Below are 17,334 nucleotides of genomic sequence, written 5' to 3' on the forward strand. Positions count from 1 at the left end.
AAGAGCACAGGAAGAGAGCTTTCAGTTCACCGACCTTGGATGATGAATTATGTTCCTGGGTCCTTCTGTGCAGTTCAGGAGGGAACGTGTGACTCACCTTCTCATTGGATTAAGTCATTTGTTTTAAGACTGTTTTCCTTCTATACAAAAACTGTATGAACAAAATTTATAGCCCAGCCCTGCCTGTGTAGTCTGACCTAGCACCAAGTTTCTCCTCCCAATAAACAGCAGTTTAAATTAGATTAATTTCCCTATTAGGCTACATTAAAAAGCCCTCAGTGCTTAGATGCCAAATCTCTGCAAAATGAAAGAGGCATCACTTCAAGTAGTGATAATCTCATGAAAATTCTTTCAAGTACGGAAAAATATTTAAAATATGATAAACTAGAAAAAAGACACTTCAGATAAGAGAGTAAAGCAGGGTCAAATGCTGATTGGTACTGTACTGTAAAACCAGGCGGACAGATGGACTCATCCTCTCTCCTGGTGCAAAAGTGGACACTGCTACAAAGCATTAGTCCTACTGAAACGTCATTATCATCATCATCACCATCTCTGTCCCGTGAACTCCCGCATCAAACAATCTTACTGCTGCCGGTTCCTTTGTATCTAAAGTCAGGCATGCTCCACACTCTCTGCATCTTCTCGTCCTTGTCCATCCCTCTCTCCACGTCCTCTGACACGGTTTTGAGGTCGTTTAGACCCGCCCCTTCAGCTGCAGCAGTGGTCAGGCCCACTGTGCTTCCAAACGGGTTGATCTTGATCCGCGATCTAAAGTTCATGAGGGAAACGCTCATGGCACGTTTGTTGTTCCACTGGCGAGCAAGTCGCTCCGCCTCCTGCTCCTCCTTCAGGTGATCCAGAGCCTCCATGAGGACAGAGCGAAACAGACCAGAAACTTCATGCACTTCGGGCTCATTGGCCTGCATGGCCTCCCTGAACCTGTGCAAAGAAATGAAACAGTGATTGTGTGGTTGTCAGTGCGATGGTTTTGTAATTGGCTTTTTTCTTTTGGTTGTTTTGTGCACCCTTTCTACAAAAAGACGCCATTAAAAATGTTTTTCATTTAAAAAATATGAACATTATTAGCAATTAGCTTCTAACTAACTCATACAACAAGTTTGAATCATTTAGAGTCACATTTCCCACCTCTATATACTTGTTAGGTTCAGATGCTTGTAAACAAAAACATCAAATCAGCTAATCGCACGGAAGCAGCTCAGTGCATTTAGGAATGGAGACTTCATAGAGACGACCTGCTGAAGCTCAAACTGAACATCAAAAGGGGCAAAAGAAAGGAGATTTGCTACAAGACAGACTGGTCTAAGTATTTCAGAAACTGCTAATCTGCTGGGATTTTCCCGCACAACTATCTAACAAGCAGATTTATTAGATGAAATCTGAGCATTGTGAGATAACAAATGGTGGAACCTAGGTTCTTTGTCTTGTGTCCTTAATGAGTCCAGTGGAGTGACAGCAGATGCCTTTTAATACAAACGTGCTCACATTATAACACCTGCTTGCTCTTCTAGCTGTGAATCACTTGAGATCCTCAAAGCAGGACTGTCTATATATATGCTTTGCTTTTCTTTTCTTTTCTTTTTTAAGTAAAGTGCACGTGTGAAAGCGACTATGGTCAAATGATCTGATAAAAGGATGCTGGTCAGAACTAACGCTGGAACTGCAGTCAGTTAATGAGCATCATCATTTTCTAGCAAATTCTGTGTTTCTTTTGTCGGTACGTTCGATAAATGAAATCTTTCACACGTCCCATGACATGTAATGCTCAGAGCCATCTTAACCTGCCTGTAACAGATGAGGATCCACGTGATGGCAAATGTTCCTCCTCTGCCAACAAGTGCCTGAGGCCCTAACAAACCTTTAAATAGAAAACCTGGGAACCAGTTGCTCAGTAAGTACTTCAAACTGACTCATAATTGGCCTTTTGATCAACTCATGCTAGCTCAGATTTAGCATCTCTGATGTTGCTTTTATGATTCCAAAAATAGAATTTTAGAAATACAGTAAAATATTCCTATTAAGGATACAATTTAGTTTGGCAAGAAATTTTAAAAGAAACGGAAATCCATCCTTAGGGCTTCATATGTCATGATCCTGGGCTGACTTCTCAACCCTAGTAATCTCACTCAATTATAATAAATACTAGTTAAATGTATTATCTAAGGTAAGATGTTCAAAAACGTGTTATTAATGTGTTTGGCTGGCACAAAACTTTTCTTTTCGGTTGTAAAACAGATTAAAAATTAACCAACTTTACCAATAGAGTCAATCAGTTTCATTTTATGTATGAAATTGAGTAAGTTTAATATAAATTTAAAGATGACACTTTTAACAATTCCACAGAAATCAGACTCACCAGACAGAATATCTAACCTAAAACTGCTTGTTTAAAAAAAAAAAAAAACAACACTTATTTTGGGGCGGGGGGATCTCCCAGTTGCCCTGTGGCAGCTGGAACAGGCCCCAGTCTCCCTTCTAACTTGAACTGGACAAAAATGGATGAATAAATGCAATTTTACTTTGTTAAATACACTTTATAGTAAGACAGCTGAGTACTTTGCCAACATGAGGCAAACTGAGATTGTAAAAACATGGTAATCTTGGTCCCTGCTGTGTTGGTGACTTCCACTTACCATTTAGCACCTCACCTCTTACTCACATTAACGCTGTTAAACTCTAACAAGGCACCTGGAGCCTCTGCAGCTTTCTACGAACAGACGCTAAGATGAGTTCAGGAAGTCTCTGTCGGAGATTAAATGGCTTTGAATGCACCAGAGCATTAAAGTCACGCGTCAAATGACGGAGAAGCTGGCCATCTTATCAGTTTGCCTCACAAAACCTTCCCCTGGTCTGTGCCAAAGAAGACGCTCAAGTGTGTCTCGTAAAAGTGTTAACACAAACAGAATTAGGGAGGGGTTATAGTTGGTTACAGACACAGACCAGTAGCCATTCCTGTTATAAGTTTTTGAAGACCACCAGAGTGCCTCGTGCCTAGTTGATGCAATGTAGTCTCAAACTGTCACAAAAGATTTTGTTGTCTTAAAAGGAATCAACACAGTCAGCGACAATACTCAGGTCAGTGTGGATTTTAAATGATACTCAGTTGGTACTAAAGGGTCTAAACTGTGCCAAAAAATAAGCCTCATGCATTACACCACCAGGAGTTTAAACACTGATACAAGGAAAGATGAAACTATGCTTTCTGACCCTACTATCTGAATAATGTACCAGAAATCAGGACAGGAGTGGCACTCAATGTGGTCTTCTGCTGCTGTAGCCCACCTGCTTCAAGGTTTAGCGTGATGAATAACAAGGTGTATTCAGCATGGTTGCATAACCATCAGCTTGAAGTCCAATCATTCTCCTCTGAACTGCCGTTCACTGGATATTTTGTCTATCCAGTTTAAATATCTCCACTCTGATGCTCAATTTGAACTTCAGCAGGTTGTCTTGAACATGTCTACCTTTCTAAATGCATGAAGTGTCCAGTGGGTGTGTCTATAAATACCTGAGCGGGAAAAATTAAAAAAAAGGCCAGATCCAACTTAGCCTCTAGTACTTAGGAAGCATGCTAACACAGCAGTCCCCAACCCCCCGGGCCATGTGAGTCGTTTGGTACCGGCAGAGAGTTGAGGCTCGGGTGTGAAATTTATGTTTTTTAGGGTTTTATCGGTTTTTATCGTTGCTGTTCCCCCACTGTCTGTTATGAATAAATCTTCTTTTTTTGGTACCGGTTCTGGTTTTATTTTGTTATTTATCCGCAGCACCTTACAGGCCAGTCCGTGAAAATATTGTCGGACATAAACTGGTCCGTGATGCAAAAAAGGTTGAAGACCGCTGTGCTAACACACAAAACCAAAATAGCAGTAAACTTTGTACCACATTGGCTTGTTAGCTATGGAACGCCAGGACTGCCATAATGAATTAATTAAATACACCATTAAATAATTAATTAAATGTGGCAATAGTTAATTAAAATTGGAATTAATTAATTAAATAAATAGTTATGACACATGTAATTAATTAATTATTGACACATTTAATTAATTATTTATGTATTTCACATTTTAATTAATTATTGACACATGTAATTAATTAATTATTGACACATTTAATTAATTATTTATGTATTTCACATTTTAATTAATTATTGACACATTTCATTAATTATTGACACATTTAATTAATTATTTAATGATATATTTATTTATTTCATTTTGGCAGTCCTGACGCCTGGCTCTCGTCATGAAATAATTTTATCTGTCAGCCTCACCCATCAAACTCAGGGGGCGGGGTTAACGCTGCCCATGCAGCTTCTCTAACATTTGATTGGTTGCCGTGCAAAGTAAGTCAAAACAGGTCGATCCTAGAAAATCGATTGCTTGTGTAGACTTGGGGCAGCCAGTTATCCCAGAATGCAGATCAAATCACAAGCAGCAATGGTGGTGGTGTAGTTTTAAAATACCCCGTTTTTCTGTCACCAGCTACACTTTTAACAGTGTTTTAGCCGCGAATGTCGCGACGTATGTCTGGTCAGGTTGTCAACATAGAACATGTTTGCAAAAGTGCTCAGATGTTTTCAGAGATTTCACTAGCTCTGCTAACAGTTAGCATGCAGAGTGCACAGAGGGGGTTACGTTAACCGGTTTGTTTACATATTCCACTCTCCGTGTTCCACATGTTGCATTCGCAGATTCTCATTTTCACCGAACGATCGTCTCTTTCCGCCTGGTCTTGTGTCTCTGTGCTTCTGTAACATAAAGAACGAGCTGACATTTTTCTCACGAAACCAGCGATCAGCTCAGCAGACCCTCAGTTTACCTGCATGCATCCTCCTCCTCATCTGTCAGCTGTTTAACACCTGCTGCTAATTCAAGAAACACGCCTAGTTACCTGGTGATAGTCACAGTTTAACTGGGCAGCCGGTGCTCGATATAACGCAATGTCAGCGCATTTTTCTGCACAAGATAAGTAAATATAGTGTTTTCCCCGAGCGCAGAGCTGCTGGAGCTTGTTTCCTTACAGAGCACTTTATAGGCGAGCCAGCTTTATCAGCGGCTGATGTCCAATCACCGGCACACAGCTTTCAAACCTCAGCTGAGTTTTAGCTCTCAGTGGTTAAACGCTGGACTTCATTCACTCAGGTTCTGTCTGTCGGGTCACGTTTACTTCGCTGTTTTATTTACAACTGAGCAAATCGGTTTGGCTGAGGTTAAAGTTACGTTTCATAACTGCATAGTTTCACAGACGTTTAATGGTTCACTGGCACATGTGTTAGACTGAACTATCATCTAAATATCATCTGTTTTTTAATAGTTATTCAACTGTATTCTAAGCACCAGCTGTCTGTTAGAATGTGATTTTTTTTCTCTCTCTGTTGGCAGAGGTATAAAAATGCGCAGGAAAATCTGACATGCATGGCGAACTTCACCGACGATATTTAGGGAGGAATAAACACACATCAAACATAAATGAACCATTTGTCTGTCTCCATAATTGAGAGAATTTTCTCTTCTTATGTCAACACTCTCTCTCTTTTTTTTTGCTTTTTTTTTGCTTTTTCGGTCATGTTATGTTTACCTGTCAAAGGCTTGTTACAAACTATGAAACACATTGTGCAGACTTCTGGATGTTAGAAGAAAACTAATACTGCTCATGAATGAGACTAAAGGCAGGAAGGTGTCCTTTAAAACTAAACATGTTAATAGGACCTCCCTGTTTATATCATAGTTTATGATATAGCACGTGTATTTCAGTAATAGCCTGCTGAGGCCACTATAGGTGCTGGCCTCATATCAAATGTGAAGGCAGACTGAGTCTATGTTTGACGTTTTTTATATCTAATCTTCCTTTTCAAACATTTAAACAGCAGCGAGTCTGCAGCTGAGGGAATACAAATTCAAATTGTCGGAACAGGTTTGCTCGTTTCTTGGATTCATTTGGTGATTTATTAAATGTATAACTGTTATTCTAATCTGCTGCTGAGTCTCTTACACTTTTCTTTATGCTGTATATTTTCACGTCTCTGGAATAGTTGGCAGTTAGATAGTCAGCTGGGAAACTTTGTGTTAACTCATGGAGCTGAGGATATCGTGGATATGCTGACCTCGCTGCGTGGTGTACAGAGCGAGGTCAGCATGATTAATATTCACAATAAAAATATTAGCCGAACATCATGAAGTCTGTATGTGTTTCATAGTGTCGAACAACCTTTGTACAGTTAAAGCCAGCAGTTACTACATGACGGAAACACCAACGTTATCTCTTTTATGTGTTTATACACAGGTCACGCTGATTACTGAACAAAAACCCAAAGATCAGATGTTAAACAGATTTATTTGCTCTCTCTCCTCCTTAAACATGTTTTTAATGTTAGTTATAATTCAGAATTGGCGACTGAAACACGTAGGACACATAAGAACATCAGGAAATAAAACATCGATAAATATAACCTCAGTAAAAGAAGTCAGCGGGGGTTACTACAGCTGTGTACCGGGGCCTGCGCTTTGTCGGTGGGATTGCTTGCGAGGCGAGCGGGTCTATCCCACGCTTTGCCGTGAGACTGGGCAGACATCTCCGAAATCATCGAAACACTTTTGCAAAGAGGCTGTATCTTGACAAACCGACCAGACACATGAAGATTAAACCACTACATTCTCGGCTAAAAAAATATTAAAACGGTATTTGGTAACACACAAACAGGGTTTTTCAAAGCTCAGTTCTGTTAGCTTCCACATGCCGGTTGTTGTGTGCTAGAAACAATGGCCACCAGGCCAAAGCAATGGTTTTGACTCGATCAGCGTTAACCCCGCCCCCTGAGTTTGATGGGTGAGGCTGACAGATAAAATTATTTCATGATGAGAGCCAGGCGTCAGGACTGCCAAAATGAAATAAATAAATATATCATTAAATAATTAATTAAATGTGTCAATAATTAATGAAATGTGTCAATAATTAATTAAAATGTGAAATACATAAATAATTAATTAAATGTGTCAATAATTAATTAATTAAATGTGTCAATAATTAATTAAAATGTGAAATACATAAATAATTAATTAAATGTGTCAATAATTAATTAATTACATGTGTCATAACTATTTATTTAATTAATTAATTCCAATTTTAATTAATTATTGCCACATTTAATTAATTATTTAATGGTGTATTTAATTAATTCATTATGGCAGTCCTGGCGTTCCATAGTTAGCATTGCCATGTTGGTTATGGGTATTGTTACAAAAAATAAATACAATTATATATTTAAATACATTCTTACAACATTGGTGATCTTATCTTTCAACTCGAAGCACAAATCTTTTTCTAATAAATAAAGCTAAGGTTAGCATGCTTGCTAGCTAAATAGCTTTATTTATTCATTGCACTGTGTGAATGTATGTGATTGTGCTGTCATTATTATCCAGTGTTAAATAATGTGTCAATAAATTTAATCTCTGAGTTCTTTTTTTCTTCTTCTTCTTCTTAGAGAATAGAAGCTAACTTGTAGCTATCCTCATTCATTTCATAAGTAGTCATGAGATAGTAGCTCTGAAGTCAAACTGTCTTCACATTTAACAAAATTAAAGAAGATTTTTGGCGACAAGGAAACAATATGGTATGCTGCTAAACTGCTATAGTGATTTTCATCTCACGCCTACTCACTATCACCTTACTTGAGTATGACCAGCCCACAACAGGATGGGGGCACCTTGGCACAGAGGTCCTCCAGGCCAAGCCTCTCGCCTGTACTGATGTTGTAGGTGGACCGGGGCGTGCTGGCTAGCCAGCTGTAGTCGACCCCAGTCTTTGTGCGTCGGTACTCGTTCTCCCTCTCTCGCTGCTGCTTCTCAGACTCCTTCAGCTGCCAGCTGAACTCGAGCATCAGGGTGTCGGTGACCACGTCGGCCGGGTCCCGGCGGGGAGTCCGGTAATACGGCTCGTTCCAGCTGAACCAGGAGGCCATGGCCATCCTTCACTGTTCACTGATGAGGGGAAATGACAACCAGACTTCAAGTTTATTTCTGAAAGGCTGTGTCTGTGAGAACAGAGCATTCATTCAAACAGGCAACAAAGTCAAAATCAGCCTAATCCCAGATTAGCTGAACTGAGCCCACATCAGCTGACGACTCAGCTGACGCTCTTTTATGCATCCAATTGGCAATACAGGTTGCGCTATTTAATCTGCATTAACCTGCCAGTTCCTGGACATCTGCAAGCCACTTTGCAACCCACCTCTGTTGCCTGCTCTGCTCTGTGAACATTTTCGCTTCTGCTGTTCCAGAGCCACACTGCCAAACTTGAATTATAGCAGATGGAAATAACATTCTTATTCTCAATCGAGTGATAAATAAATAAATAAATAAATAATGTGTTTAGAAAGAGACACGCTTGAAATGTTTAATTAGAATCTGTGGATGTTTGAAAATGGTACCAATAAAACATAACAGACAGCACAGAGTTGACCTGCAACGAGTTTTAATGAACATTCATTTTGTAAAACAAAGCATCCTCTGAAGTGTGTTCGATATCTGCATATTTTTCAAAAAGACAACATCCACCATGCTGCGTCGGCTCTTTGTTCTGCAGGTGTCATATCCGCTCCAAAGGATCTCTATTCAAGCCCATCAATAGTGGGCCTTTTGTTAGCTTGTATTAAAAAGCACAGCTGTGCAGGCCACTGATTCATGTGTCGTGAGTCATTATTCAGGATTTTAAAGCATTGATTTTACATGATGGGACTTTGGCACCTTTTTTTTCTAAATGAAAAACACTGTTTCCGATTCACAGCTTTAAAGCTTACAAATCTAAGTCCCATTTTTAGTGGTTTTTCTAGTATAGCTGTTGTTTTCAGCATGACCAGCCCCTTTAATGCTTGACCACAGTGTTTTTATGGTAGGTTAATCTATTTACATGCTGGAGGTATCTTCTGGGCCACATCAGTTGTACATGCGCCTCCAGGTGCTGTGGCTACAATAAAACATGCGCTGAGAAAAGGTTTCACAACAGAGCGATGGAGTGAGATTACAGCCATACCTCGACCCCAAGTGTCCAGCACTTTAACCCCTAAAAATGGAGCAAGTAAAATAGTCACTGCATCAGTATGTTTTACATCAGGAAGGATAAAGGCTGCATTTTTCAATCTATCAAGTAATCTGAACACAAAACAATCTGATAGCATCTTCTTTTTAATCAGAAGTCCAAAATATTAAACTTGCTAGGAAGTAAAGTCAGAAAAAATAAAAATAAAAATAGGTGAGTCTTTTAAAGAGAAATGACATAAACTAAAACCACAAAATAACCAAGCATTGAAAGACCTGTAATCTCAGGTTGTTTTTGTAATATTTGTTAATAAATGACCTAAAAGATCACTGGATTTCCAGCCATTGTCAATTAATTTCTCTGTCAATAGCAACCATTTAAACTGACCACTCCTTTCAGCCCTGAATTGGAGACTGGTCTGCTGCTCTCTTTCAGGACTCCAAATCTGAGTGATTTCTTATTTATAAGTGGCGTGAATACCAGAAAAAAAATACATGCTTTCTTGAAGTCAGTTTTTTCAGCCTTTATTTTGAACCAGCTTGTTGCTTCAAAGAATGCCTTACCTCTTCCTTGTTTCTGAAGTTTTCTTTGGTCTCCACAAGATATAAAATCACCGTAGAGCCGGACAGTAAAAGTCCTCAGAAAGCAGAAGAGCTGGGTGGATGTCGAAGAGACTGGCTGAATGAAACGCAGAGAGAAGAGAGAGGAGAAATGGTTTTTCTCTCGCCTCCTCTTCCATCCTCTCTCAGCATTATCGCCACCTCTCGCTCTCCCCTCCTCCTCCCAGGAGCCTCTCTGGCCTGCCTTTACTTGTTGCAGGAGGTTGGGGGCACCATCTCCAATGGGAGCCGTTGGATCATGGCCCCTGATGAAGTGCTTATGTAGCTCTTTACGATCCGCCGTTGCCATAGAGACACTTGTAAGCCTATTTGTCCACAATAAGCTCCATCAGCTGAAAAGGGAGCCTGAGAGCGATGAAGAGGCAGATAAACAGGACAGAGTGGGTTGAGCAGCGAGAAGGAAAGAGGAAGACAAATCAAAGAATGTTGTTCGGAGGACAGTGTTAGTGGCGTGGGAGCTCGGCGGTGCACGGTCAACACATGCGGGAGGTCATCCTGTGTAAATGAACAAATTAACTTCCCACAGATAATGGGAGTCACTGGGTTACAGTGGATGGTCCTGAATTTTTGGAGGGGAGGAAATGTGCTAATTACAGGAGGAAATGTTTGTCAGTGTGTGTGATGCACAGGATAGAGTCCAGACTTAATGTGCAGTTGTTGTGTAGGAGGAAATCAAGGTTTGTTGGCTTATTCTGTGTGTAGGTGTGAGTAGCAGCAGCAGCAACAGCAACAGCAGCTAACCTCTGACAGTTTCCTTCTGTGCATTCTCACTCCAACCTTAAAATCCTCATCACCCTTCCATTACAGCACAACACCATCCTCCTCTTTAGCGATACACCGCTAAATAAAATGCTGGATGAACCGCGACCTCTGTTTAGTCACTGCAGAAGAATCCATTACTGAGAATGCTCACTAAGTAAAACAAGAGAAACATTTATATTCACTGCTGCATCTTCTAATGATAACATGGTGACACCAATATAAAAAGAAATAAAATAAAAGCTCTAAATGTGTCACAATATTTATGGTTCATAAAAATATTGCAGCAAACAATTCAAGCAGGTCTGAAAAGTACTCTTTTTTCACAGTGACATGACAGTAAGTTGGCGTAAACAATACTCACTGTGAATACATGCATTACTACATCTATTATTTCTTGCTATTACAACAGAAACAGGGGATTGAATTTAGAAAGTGTTGTGTCCTAAGTGCCTGGCTAAATGTAAAAAAAAAATTGTAATCATGTTGAGGAACTATTGAGGAAGTCAAAAATCAAAAAATCCAAAGATTATGTAGTTAACATTTCCCATTTACTTACCTGTCATTGTATACACTTTATCTATCTCATATCCAGAATCATCAGTTAGCCCAGCATGGATGTCTTTGAACTATGGGAGGACACGAGAGCATCTGGAGGAAACATGCAGGCACAAGGATAACGTACAGGCTGCACACAGAAAGGGCCCTCGAGTTGGTAGTGCTAACCACTATACAGCTGCTGTAGTGATGCCAGCCATGAAAACTCAAAATGTATTCATAAGAATCCTGTGGGCAACACTTGGCAATGGTGGGGAGGAAGAACTCCCTTTGAACAGGCTTCAGGCAGAACACAGATTATAGAGAGACTGTTAACAATAAATCACAGCTTAAGCTAATATCGTATCAAGGGATAGCATTTCCCATCATGCCATGAGGCTTAAAGATAAAGATGAGATGGTTTAGCAAGCTGCACCCAAAGACCATATGGGTGCATTACACAGTCCCAGGGGCCTGCTAATGAGCAAGATCCAAATAAAATCCTAGAATTTTACACACAGTCAGTCAGTATAATTATATGGCAAACAATATGGCATAGAAAACGGTATTATTTGTAAGATAAAGGCATTATAAATACTCCAAAAGGAATCAAAAGCACAACCCAGTTACTCCAGTTAGCAGAAGTGAAGCAAAGCAGAGAGCTAGTAGCTACAGCCACTTGTATCGGCATCCACCAGTCATCTAATAATAAGACTTAGTACAATTTCACCAGGAGATTTCAGAAACTGTTTTTGTTTTTTGTAGAAAACTGAGCATTTTAACATGAGCTGAGCTCAGAAAGAAGGCTCAAAACTCACGAAACTGTTCTTTCTTATATGCATGCCACAATGTGCCCCAAAAGTATGTAACAATCTATATAATGACACAGTGTTAAATTAAGAAAGTAAATCTGTCATGTGAATAAGTATGCAGTCACTGCGTTAAGAGTATGAATATAAAACACAAAGAGCTTTTTCAGTCGCCCAGGCAGCTGAAGACATTTATCCTCCGTGCAGATAGAGTGAAAGTGTGTAGGGGGAGGGTGCATTGTCTGGATTGGAACTCAGCCACAGTCTCCTCAGCCCTGCCTGATCGGGTGTGGTGCATCTCTAACCAGGTCAGCTCCACTCACCTGTTTCCTGGAAGAGAGATAAAGACAGTGCGAACAAGGAGAACAAGAGTTCACATAATTCAAGTCTGTCTGCAGTCAGCACACACATCATATGAAAGAAGTATGACATGCTGCAGCACTTCCTTGTGTTTCTGTAGCGTTTTTACGAAGGCGCTGTAAAATGAAGAGGAAGTATTTTTCTGTAAATAAGTTACAAAGTGATTTTTTTAAACAGGACAGATTATTACACCAAGCAAAACTATGGTTAAAGTGCATAGACTCTACACTTTTAGAAAGTATACGGCTCCTTTACTGGAATGATGAACAATAATTGTCGGTAACACTTTATAATACAGCCTGTCACTTAATTCTCCTGTAATTAAATTGAATATCAGGGTATTATATTTGAAATTACAATGCAGTTATATTTATCTGCAAATACTTAAAGGTAGGTGCACTAGAAATAGGGGTAATAGATCAGATTATTACAGGAAACAAAAACTATTAATCCATCCATCCATTCGCTTCCACTTATCCTTTTCAGGGTCGCAGGGGGCGCTGGAGCCTATCCCAGCTGTCATAGGGCGAAAGGCGGGGTACACCCTGGACAGGTCGCCAGTCTGTCGCAGGGTTAACACATAGACACAGACAGCCATTCGCACTCACATTCACAACTATGAGCAATTAAGAGTTTCCAATTACCTAAAAGTGTTTTTAATGTAGCTCTTAAGTCAAGTGGGCACTCTGACCATTTTCTTTTTGTACATGGTCTAATCTGTTTAATAATAGTAAAATACAACCTAAAGATCCTGTGTCACCTACAGCTCATGATTAAGTGATATTGATCAGTCAAAGTCTCTATACTGCCTAATTTCCCTTGAGTTTTTATTAAAACATGAATCTAAGGTGGGTTTTCAATCAAAAGCTGCACATGCACTGAGTTTTCGGGCACTTCTTTACAAATAGAAGATGTAATATAACACAGGATGAAGGCACTGAATACTTCCAAACATCCAACACAATTGTGTCATGGTTTCAGTCTGTCTGGCTGGATTGAGGCCTCCACTATCCAAAGGTAGTCTCTCTGCCACAGTTTGAAGGTGACAGATGGGCAGGTAAACTCTCGCTGTAATCCAACCAGATGACAGTTTTAATCCTCTAAAGTGATTCCCTCCATCCGCCCCATGTTAAACTCAGAGTGAGCGGCGGCAGGGCTCGGACAGTGCGTCACCGGCACGGAGTTCATTTGGACGGTTTGGCAGATTTGATGTGTGATCTGACGCATCTCACTTCTGGGTAGCAAACTGGTTAGACTCACACTGTCTGCATTTGCACCTAGTCGCAAACAATTACCAGGCGGGTGAAAATTGCTTCAGTGGGACAGCGTGGTGTTTTTCTGGGAAAATAGGCTCTTGAATGGGTTTCCGTGACTGCCCGAGCATGTTTTGCACTAAATGATCAGAAAGATTCCATCAAAACCAGTCAGGATGTGCATTTAAAAAGAAACCATTCCACATTTTGCACAATTCATTCATCATGCTTATTTTAGCATGAAGACTGGTACTGTGCTGGTAGCTATGAGGTCCTAATGAGAGCTTTGCAGGCTTATTTTAATGTGTTGTTTTATCTAAACTGTGAAGCACTTTGTAACTGAGTGTTTTTTTAAAGTGCTACACAAATTATATTGTTGTTGTTTTAAATATATGCCCTAAATATGTGGGCTACTCTTGTTTACTGTGCTGCTACTGGTCACAATAATATAAGGAAGCTCTTTGGTAAAGTGAAACAGTGAAAAAACAGTGAAAAACATCAAATGCAGAGGGTTGTTTGTTAGTCTTTATTTTAGCTGTCATAGGGCCAGAAGTAGGTTATACCCTTGACAGGTTGCCAGTCCATTTCAGGGCCAAGAAACACAACCATTCACACTCATAGTCTGTTTGGAATCAACAGCTAACTTAACCGACATGCTTTTGAACTGTGGGAGGAAGTCCAGTTTGAACCCGCACAGACATGGGGAAAATATGTAAACTTCACTCAGATTCAAATCCGGGGCCTAACGATGCTAACCCCTTCATCCATCCTAAAAAACAGACAAACCAAAAAGCCTTTTCTTGGTGTTTCCCGTTTTTACACAGATCATTTTTCAGGCCTAAACTGTTCCTTGTAAATTTCCTGTTCATGATCTGTTATGTTATTATTTCAACAGGTGGCAATTCACTGCAAACAGCTCGGCATCAAGCATCAAAAATCTTTTTGCCATTCTAGTAAATTTGCTTTGATTACTAAGAGTGAACAAGGTGGTTTCATTCTACAGCTGACCGTGATAAATAAACCTCTTAAGCTCCGTGAGGTGAACAGGACACGGCAAATGTAGACAGTGAGTCAGAGTGACTCAAGCAGGGGATTGATTGCAGGAAGCCTGGAAAACAATACTGAGAAGGACATCATGCTCCAGTGAGGCAGCTGGTCGCACTCTGGTCATTTTCATGTATATACTGGGATTTGCATAAATCCACTCAAGTTCTCACTCAGTTTTATCCATGTTAAAATCTGCATTTAAATACTTTGTAATGCTTTGAACTTCCTTTGTGCTAAAGTGGCCTGCATCTAAAGTGATTTTATACTGAAGCATTTTAGCAGTCTACTTATAATCACAATGAAACCAGATGATTAAGTTCCTCTTAGAGCCTCATGCTTTTGCAATACCCAAACCCACCACAAGGGGGAAGAAGCTGACCACGTTAGCTGCCGAGAGGCTTCATATACACCCCGCATAAGCTCGTTTATTTCTTTATCTTTGCAAGAACGTCGGGTTTGCTTGTAAAATAGTCACCACAGGTTTTGGGTGGAGAAAAACGGGAGCAGATGGAGCAAGCTGTTTTGTTTTGAGAACTCATGCTTGACATTCTTGAGATGAAAAGCCTGAAAAGTTGGACCAAACAAACAACAGGCAGCCTCACCTGCTGAACAAACATTATTCCACATGCATGAAAGCATTCCTGAACTATCAACACAAATGAAAGGGGCGAGGAGGACTTGTTATCTGTTAACGGAGGGACGTGTGCAGAAATGTCACACTAACCTTCAGAGCTCGTTGCGCATTAAAGTGAAGTGTCATGGTCAGACACGGTGCTGTCAGCCTCTTTTCCACACGCGTCGGGCTTTGTGCGCTCCACACTGAAGTAAACTGAGTAAGAGTCACATGATGAGCCGAGCACAAAACACTGGCATTGACGTCAGAGGTCCGTTCCTCTGACACTGACTTTTTGTCTTTTTTTTCAGATATTTTCTCTGTTCCGTGATAAATATCCAGCTTGTGATTTCCCAAAACGGTTTGATCTCGCCACAGTCTTGTATTATCTCCCAAGTGACAATCTAAACTCTGGTCTCATAATCTGACCTTGAGCCCTGACTTTTATTTACTGGTGTGAAAATGCCCCCAAACTCTAACTTCAGCAAAGGTTTAGTGGATAACCTTTAGTTGTTGCTTAAGTCTACAGAGGGTCTTAAGCTTTGTGAAGCGCGAGTCTTCACAATCTATTGTGTTAAAGACTAGAGCATAGAAAGATAACTGCAATACATGCTTACAATACACATATAATCTAGAAATATGCCAGGCCTGAGGCCTTAACTCATTTAGCTTCTAACTGCATTTTAGTCTACTTGGTAACAGATGACCGGAGTCAATAACCAGCCCTCAGACACCTTGAAGGCTTGAAGTTATTACCTTGTTTGGAAGGTGTTATAGAAATGAGAAGTTCTATGTCTGTTTATAGCCATCTAAGATGTACCATTTACTGTAACTAACGTCTTTAACCTATTTTTGCCTTGGAGGGGCGGATACCTCACTGCTTTTAAAGTGTTCACAACATGTATTTTTGTCAGAAGACATATGCTGATGTTTTCTCCTGTGTGTTAATAAACTCATCGTTTGATTGCACTTTTCTGGGGCCTCCGTGGTTTGTTTCACTGCTCGGCATTGATTGATTTCGCGACACTCACTTAAAGTAAACAAGGCATCTCATTAAAGAAGACATCATCAGGATGGCAGCATCTGTTGTTCCCTTTTTTGATATTTTGAGGCATATTTTTGTTGCAAATTTTAAAAGCAGGTTCTTCACTGTGAAAAGATTTTTAAATGAATGGAGGACTTGGTAAGGGTTTCTGTAAACCAAAGGCAAGAAAAGTAATGAAGAACTGCGATGCAGAAAAATCCACTTATCAGAGGGCCTTGGTCCTGCTATCATGGCGTTTCATTGTTTCTTTTATTCAATCCACCTTCTTCATTGTATGACGCAAACTTTTGATTATTTTGTAACCCTACAGCCCTGGAAGAAAGGACATGTTATCAGACTTCTGCCTGGAAGTGAAATTGGCCTGACAGCAATGTCCCAAACTGCCCTCTGCTGTGACAATGGGGAAGGAAATGCAGGGCAGATCACATGAGAGCGGAGACTTAGGGAAAAAAAAACTCCAAAATGCTGACATCCCCATTTTCATTGGCCTTTGTCCAGCGGCCCATTTTACTAGAAAAGCCTCTGTGGGGTGTGTGGATTGTGGAGTGTGTACTAAGGTCAGTGAATCTGTGCTGCGACGTGAATGCTCTCATAGATCATCGCAGTCAGAGGAGGTGGAAAAGAAGCCATAAAGAAACTTTAAAATCAAGCAAAACTAATAATAATTAAACCGTTTACAGGTACAAGATACATCACACAAGTATTTAATGAAATATTTTTTTATTCATATTCCAGTGCAAAATTACACGTTTAGGGGATTACTTGAACTGATGGTATAACACCAGTCCTTTGCATTTATGGTAACCTTCATGAAACATTTCTTAACTTTAACTGTACAGCTCTTTAACACCATTGTGCAAAAGTCTTCTGCCTAAAAAACGGTTTTAAAAAAGGCATCTAACTTAAGGGATGAACCACTGTGGTGTCTATACATGATTGATTGCTTAGCAAAAGAACGAATATTAAATATTATCGTTATGCACTTTGTTACTAAGCATCTCTGTGTCGCATCATTTGTTACCATTTCTTAGAATCTATGAAAAGTGTCAAGTTTTACAGGCATAAAACAAATATTTTTGTACAACAAGGTGATTCTCAGTGAGCTTTTGGACAGATATTTGGGATCTCCACATTATGTGCAGTGTCTCAAAATAAATAAATTAAAAAAATAAGAAACCTGGACAAGGAAAAAAATGGGAATCAGTCATGGATCGGCCTCCTCAGAGCAGAG

The 17,334-nt window shown here is 40.0% G+C and overlaps 1 protein-coding gene across 4 annotated transcripts; it reads right to left on the reverse strand.

Annotated features, from left to right (window-relative positions):
- Positions 1–72: 72 nt before the first annotated feature.
- rd3 (retinal degeneration 3, GUCY2D regulator) lies at positions 73–15,803 on the reverse strand. Of its 4 annotated transcripts, none has more exons than XM_080882587.1 (5): positions 15,170–15,803; positions 10,999–12,115; positions 9,624–10,025; positions 7,695–8,003; positions 73–942 (listed from the first exon to the last, which is right to left on the reverse strand). In XM_080882587.1, exons 4-5 carry the CDS (start codon positions 7,988–7,990, stop codon positions 576–578), a joined length of 663 nt encoding a protein of 220 aa, XP_080738713.1. In that variant the 5' UTR covers positions 7,991–8,003; positions 9,624–10,025; positions 10,999–12,115; positions 15,170–15,803; the 3' UTR covers positions 73–575. The 4 variants fall into 4 exon arrangements, with proteins under 4 accessions (XP_080738713.1, XP_080738712.1, XP_080738710.1 ...); XM_080882586.1 differs by having other exon boundaries at positions 9,624–10,561; XM_080882584.1 differs by having other exon boundaries at positions 9,624–10,592.
- Between the last annotated feature and the right edge of the window lie 1,531 nt (positions 15,804–17,334).

This window comes from Rhamphochromis sp. 'chilingali' (assembly GCF_963969265.1).
Source record: "Rhamphochromis sp. 'chilingali' genome assembly, chromosome: 5".
Classification (NCBI taxonomy): Eukaryota; Metazoa; Chordata; class Actinopteri; order Cichliformes; family Cichlidae; genus Rhamphochromis; species Rhamphochromis sp. 'chilingali'.